The sequence below is a fragment of the Protomyctophum bolini genome (assembly GCF_963924005.1).
Source record: "Protomyctophum bolini genome assembly, chromosome: 22".
NCBI classification, from domain to species: Eukaryota; Metazoa; Chordata; class Actinopteri; order Myctophiformes; family Myctophidae; genus Protomyctophum; species Protomyctophum bolini.
Window position 1 is genome coordinate 10283549 of NC_137883.1, and position 6996 is coordinate 10290544.

General features: G+C 41.7%; 1 protein-coding gene across 1 annotated transcript in view; it reads left to right on the forward strand.

Annotated features, from left to right (window-relative positions):
- epha5 (EPH receptor A5) overlaps positions 1-5147 on the forward strand; it is a 99339-nt gene extending 94192 nt beyond the window's left edge. Inside the window, exons 17-19 of the mRNA XM_080756551.1 lie at positions 366-559; positions 3059-3226; positions 3490-5147. Coding sequence (XP_080612677.1) covers positions 366-559; positions 3059-3226; positions 3490-3595 — 468 coding nt within the window. The 3' untranslated portion in view covers positions 3596-5147. The remainder of the gene's footprint in view (positions 1-365; positions 560-3058; positions 3227-3489) is intronic.
- Positions 5148-6996: the final 1849 nt, after the last annotated feature.

The following is a 6996-nucleotide window of genomic DNA, read 5'->3' on the forward strand; positions in this document are numbered from 1 at the left end:
CTCTCTCTCTGTGTGTCTCCGTCGCTCTCTCTCTCTGTCTCTCAATTCAATTCAAAGGAGCTTTATTGGCATGATAAAACATATGTTTACATTGCCAAAGCAAAAGTGGAACAAAACAATCAAGATAAAACGATACAATAAATGTGTAAACAGAGCTGTGTTAAATTAACACTTTGAGTAATACTATCTTGTGAGACTATAAAAGATTGTGCATTTTCTGTCAGAGATGGTTATACATCCATATAGGAGACGCTTTATACTTTTGAAAGTTGACAGCAGTATTTCAATGTTATAAACATGTGGTGGTTTTCAAACTCCCCTTGGGTGATTGTAATCTCTCTCTGTCTCTCTCTCTCTGTCTGTAGGTAATCAAGGCAGTGGAGGAGAGCTACCGCCTGCCCGGCCCTATGGACTGCCCGGCAGCGTTGTACCACCTCATGATGGACTGTTGGCAGCGAGAGCGCAGCAGCCGCCCCAAGTTTGAGGAGATCGTCTGTCTGCTGGACAAACTGATCCGCAACCCCAGCTCCCTCAAGACGCTGCTCAACTCCTCACACAGGTGCAGGGAACGAACACACACTGTTCATTTGTACACGTTTCTGAGTCAGGGAACTAACACACACTGTTCATTTGTACACGTTTCTGAGTCAGGGAACTAACACACACTGTTCATTTGTACACGTTTCTGAGTCAGGGAACTAACACACACTGTTCATTTGTACACGTTTCTGAGTCAAATGAACACAGGGGACCTTGAGTTGATCGTTATTTTGAACATGCAAATGAAATAACAAAGCATTAAAAAAAGACAAAAAACCATTTAGTTTCAAATAAAAGAGAAAGTAATGTATGCCATAGTAACAACACCGGAATAAAAATAAGTAGCACGATAAACAAGATAGTATGTTCATGAATTCTTATACAGTATATCAACCCAACATTACTATTCACTGATAAATATAAACTTTTGTAATATATATATTCTGGTAAATATAAACTTTGCATTGGTATCAGACCACAGTTCTATTGGCTGATGGTGATAATGTGATGTATAACCCTATGTGACTTTTCCTCAAGGGGGAAAAAAATGCCTTCAACTAAAATAAACTGGAGATTATGCCTGTTATCTTATTTGAGCAATTATAACGGATATTTATACAATTATACTGGATATTTTCAGGCATTTGCATTGGCTCTTAGAAGTACGCAAATAATGCTCCATCTGAGTTCTCCCTCACTCTCAGATACACACACACACACACACACACACACACACACACACACACAGAAGCAGTAAGCACTCTTGATAAATCAATTCCCCACATTTAACAGCCCACATTTAACAGCCCATGTAATAACATATGACAGATTGTCAGATGAAAAGGAAACCCAACAAGGCCAGTCCATGTTCCACACCCCTGCTCCTGTTCCAGCGACAGCATGGAGAATGCCCTCGGCTGCTCGGAACATCTCTTTTTGATAGCAACGAGGAGCGTTATTTTGCCACCGTGACAGGCGCATTAGATAATGACAATTTAGATTGGCTGGTGCGTATTATGAGCATTGCGTGACAGCATGTAATTACCGGCTCTCGCATACAGCTGCCAGGGATGTTGAGCTCAGCACGGAGCTCTGCGTCATGGTAAATCCATACAGGCCATTGAACTGTCCATTGAATTGCTTAAAATCAAATCGGTGCTTGTAAGCATTATGCTACACTAGCATAGAAAAACGGGCGTCAAATAAAGAATAGAAAAGAAAAGTGTTTTAAACACGGAGGGAAGTGAATCATTGCAGGATGAACATCATATTACAGGATTAGGATCGGTTTTTGTATTACAATAAAAAGCAATCATCACAATGACACGTGTCAAAATGTGAGTAGTAATTGTGAGTTTACATAGTGTTTTCAAGTAATAACTAAATACATTATAACTGAAAATGCACGATTAGGTAACGGTAAAAGTGAAATATTAGATCCAATGGACATAAACTAAAAGGAAGCAAAAGGCCAGACAAAGAGTTGGATTAAAAGCTAGTCTACAGTATACAAGCATGTTTTCAGGACTGAAAGTATGAGGCTGCCCGGAGCTCCTTGCTAAGGTCTTTTTGGGAGACAGAAGTAGTCAGATACCCTGACCTTTATACCTTTTCACTTTAGGCACACATGTATAGTAGAGGATATTGCGCACACAAAATGAATCTAAATTGCTATACATGAGGCAAAAATTAAACTCCAGAAATTCATGACCGAACAAGCTATTGCTACTGGTTTAGTTGAGGACATAATATTGCATGAGCCCTAATAAATTATAATTGAGTGCTCTCTCTGTCTCGAGGGCATCCTTTGGGGTCTCGGGGGATGCCAATTGCCACCCCTAGCGTTAACATTTAACCTCAAAATCAGTCATCAATCATTTATATTATGTTCTCACCTCTTTTTTTATTTTTTTGCATATTAATCAGATTTTAGATTGATGTAAAGTGCATCTCAATTCCTGCCCATCCATCTACATGTGACATGTAACACACACGTTATTGACTAATGTGTTTTATTGTTTGCAACCATGCTATTATGTTTATTAGCCACTTGCATGTCCTAAAATAATGGCAAAAATATTTTCAGACATCATTTATTCTTTTGTTCTCTCCCCAAAATAGTGACAATGACCTTTCACAAAGGAGCTTATAGGTTGTATTTGTTTTAAATAGAGCTCAAGTGATGACTTTCTTTAGCCAACCTGCCCCTTCTCTCTCTCTCTCTGTCTCTCTGTCTCTGTCTCTGTCTCTGTGTCTCTCTCTGTCTCTGTCTCTGTCTCTGTCTCTGTCTCTGTCTCTGTCTCTCTCTCTCTCTCTCTCTCTCTCTGTCTCTGTCTCTGTCTCTGTCTCTGTCTCTGTCTCTGTCTCTGTCTCTGTCTCTCTCTCTCTCTCTCTCTCTCTCTCTGTCTCTGTCTCTGTCTCTCTCTCTGTCTCTGTCTCTCTGTCTCTCTCTCTCTCTCTCTCTCTCTCTCTCTCTCTGTCTCTCACACACACATAATGTGTATATCTCACTATCCAGGGTGTCCAACCTACTGGTAGAGCATGTCAGTGTGGAGGTTGCCATCAGCACCAGTCTGAGTCAGACGGTGGGGGAGTGGTTGGACTCCATCAAGATGGGACGGTACACTGAGCTCTTCACGGAAGGGGGTTACTCTTCACTGGACACAGTTGCCCAGATGACCTCAGAGTAAGGACCCGCCATAGACCCGTTTGCTGCTATGGGATATGATACAACCACATAACAGTTATATTGAAGCATTGTAACGCAATTTGGCATGCCCGTTGCTTTGCTTGCTTATAATAAGATTATTAACACTCATGACATGTTGCTTGTTGTGGTGTGTGTGTGTGTGTGTGTGTGTGTGTGTGTGTGTGTGTGTGTGTGTGTGTGTGTGTGTGTGTGTGTGTGTGTGTGTGTGCGCGCGCGCGCACACGTGTTGTGTTTTAAAGGGATGTGCGGAGGGTAGGTGTGAACCTGGCGGGGCATCAGAAGAAAATCATCAACAGCATCCAGGAGATGAGAGTCCACATGATAAACTCTACTGTACCCATCTGACGTGCACGCCTACACAGTGACACACACACACACACACACACACACGTGACACACACAAAGCACACACACACACTCACTATATGGACCTAACTGACTAGAAGACAGTCCGTCACGTAGATAGTTGGACCTAGGTCGGCGTGCCACTTTTTCCACGGAGGGGAAACGAGCAGTATTTATTGACTGAAACAGACATTAAACGCTAATGGGGAGTTCAGTTGTGGTTTGAGAGATTTGGCGCCGCCTGCAGGGCCAAACCGAACTGAACGGAGTGGAATGGAACGCGCTGAATGAAGACCAACTGACTGAAGTTGATCTACACCGAACTGGACTAAACCAGGACAGAACTGGCCTGAACCGAACCGGAAACTAAACTGAAAAATTGTGGTCTTCGTTGTAGTAATTAGTATATATGTTGATCTTTGTGTTTCTGACATTTTTGCTTGGAATTTGCCATACCCCGACGTGGACGCACAATGCGGATCTGGCTTTGATACTGACTCAATTAAAGGACCTGGAGGTTTTACTTTGATACTGACTCAATTAAAGGACCTGGAGGTTTTAACTAAACCCAACTGAACTGCCGGAGTACGCTGAACCGGGCAGAGTTGGACTTGACTTGACTGAAGAAAGTCCTCTGACAATTCTTCTCTAGAAGAGCAATCTTGTCAGGTCTTGGGACCTAATGTTATTCTCAAGCAGGGTAAAGAGCAAAATGGACCAAGAGCAAAATGTGTTGTCCTCTATCTTTATCTCTATCTATGTTAGTCTCTATCTATCGTTCTGTCCATCTGATCTAGTGATCTATCTGTCTATAAATCCCCATACTGAAGCACTAGGGCCTTGTCTAGCGTCAGGCGTATCTACATGCCACGCTAGACCAGTTCCAAACCAGGTGAAGTAGTCGCAGGTGGACTAGAACTCAAATCGGTACAGCATTATGAATTACTTCACGGTGCAATGCAAGACAAGAGAATACAATGCAAACTTCATTGTTCAAAAGTCTGGACAGAGAAGGGCATGAACATTGTTTTAGTTTTTTTTAAACAAAGGGGGGTTCTGGAGAGGCAACAGCAATGTTTGATGAGTAAAGGTTTTATTACCAGAGCAGTAACACATACACAGCAAAATCCTTAGTGTCAATCTAACTCCTAAAGAAAGAGTGTACAAATGGAACCAAATGTTGCACCCTTCAGAGTTAAATTATAATTTGGATTTTACTATGTGTAAGGAGCAATAGACAGATGTACTGTAGGTGAATTAATTGCAAGACACCGAGGGGCAGAATGGAGCCTATCTCTGCATGCATTTAGCCTGGGCATTTAGTGTATCCATACCCCTAACTTGCACACAAACACAGCAACATTCTGAGTGTTGGTTTAAACAAAATGTGACTGGATATTTATTAAGTTAACAATATGAGTTACATTAACTCTCAGGATGTTGCTGTGTAACTCCCATTCTCCTCTACCTGTCTGTCTGTTCCCTAAACCAGAGTCTATTCTGGACCACCTGTCTCTCTGTTCCCTAAACCAGAGTCTATTCTGGTCCACCTGTCTCTCTGTTCCCTAAACCAGAGTCTATTCTGGTCCACCTGTCTCTCTGTTCCCTAAACTAGGCTCATACATGAAGCAGAAGTTACTGTAAATGGAAATTGAGTGTCTCGGACCCTAAAGGAACATTCAAACAGAATCCACTCTGCCCTTCACCTACAATGTATCTGAGAATGAATGGAACCTTCACTTTTATTTTTAATAGAACCCTGATTTGTTGTGGAACCTTTTAATAGAACCCTTATTTGTTGTGGAACCTTTCTTTAGAGTAAAATGGAACTTAACACAGATTCTGATCGAACCGTACCGTAGCATCCAGCTAAACATATATTTCACAGCCTAAATGGAGCATTTACTCGGATTCTGATGGAACCTTCACTTGGATTCTAACGGAAAGTCGGAAACCTATGCTCAGAACTCGATGAGGCTAGAAAGGAACATTTCACTTGGAAGACGACTGTGGGAACCTTTGTTTCGGACACGCCGCTTGAGTTCTATGTGAACCTTCACTTTGAAGCCCCTCTCCGCTTAGCACATGCTGGGTTTTCTTTTGTGGAACTTTCATTTTGAACCAACCAAACTTCAGGTATGGAACACAACCGTCTGCTCAACCTCAGCCCCACAGCCTCTTCTGTCTGTCTCTTTTGTCTGTCCTTCCTTCCTTCCGTCTACCACGGTCAACCTAAACACTTATCAAGGGCCGTTCAGTCCCACACACAACAAGACTGCAAAGTATGAGAAAGCAATATTGATCTACTTCTTATTAGTAACTTATTTATTTGTAGTGTATATTGTTAATAACAAAACGACAAAGAAAAAAAAAGGAAAAAAATAAATACAAAAAGGGGGGGGGGAAATGGAAAATGAATGAAACCATGTAGAGACGGGTTGTGATTTGGTCATAATGCACTCATGCAGGCATGTTTGAACTTGGGACTGCTTCTGATTCTGAACAGCTCTGTTTACATGCCTGTGGTGTACATACATACTATATTTAAAGCAGGGAGTATTGTTGGTCTATCCGTGTGGATACACGGGACATAATTAGTCTCAGATATGGAGGAGCTGATGTGAGATCAATGGAATTTATGTTTTGTACTGAATTAGTTTAACACTGGGAGAGTGAAATCTGAGTAAATTTAAGAGAGAAACATTTACCCTTATAGGACCATTTTAGATACATCTTTATCTAACTCTGAGGGCCTTATCTTGTACCCGGTGCAAAGCAGTGAAAATATGCAGCACATCTACATACAAATGTAGTTGTGCCCATGGTGTGTTGGTCTTAAAATGAGGTGTGTGTTTGGTGCTTTGCCAGGTGGAGTGAGACTTGTCAAAATGCGATTCATGCATTTTAGATCAGCTCTGACCTGGTCCAGCATCAAGTGCATTCCAGAGCAGTATTTCCCTGCGCATTTCATAGTAAATTGACCTATATAGACAGGTCCGCAACGTACACATCACACTGCTTGCAATCAAAATCCCTCTAAATTCTACTCGGTGCACATTCATCTCGCTAGATTACATTGCTGAGAGATTACATTGAGGTTTTTACATAACATAATGAATAACAGTAATCGTTTTTTTGTGCTCAGAAACTGTCTTTGCATGGCGGCGAGAACGGTGAGGAGTGAGAGAAGAAGTTTATGCAGTTTATTTCAGTAAGTAGCCTCACTTTATTGCTGATAAGTATGTTCAAATACCTCTTGTCACATAAGAATGTTGTGAATCTCCTGGCTTTCTTTACCCATGTCTGCTCAACGTGCAGCAGTAGCAACTGGTCGCCATCAAACTCAGTCCTCCGAAAGCAAGGAGCGTGCAGCCATCTGTCTTTAATAGTCGGTTTAAAAA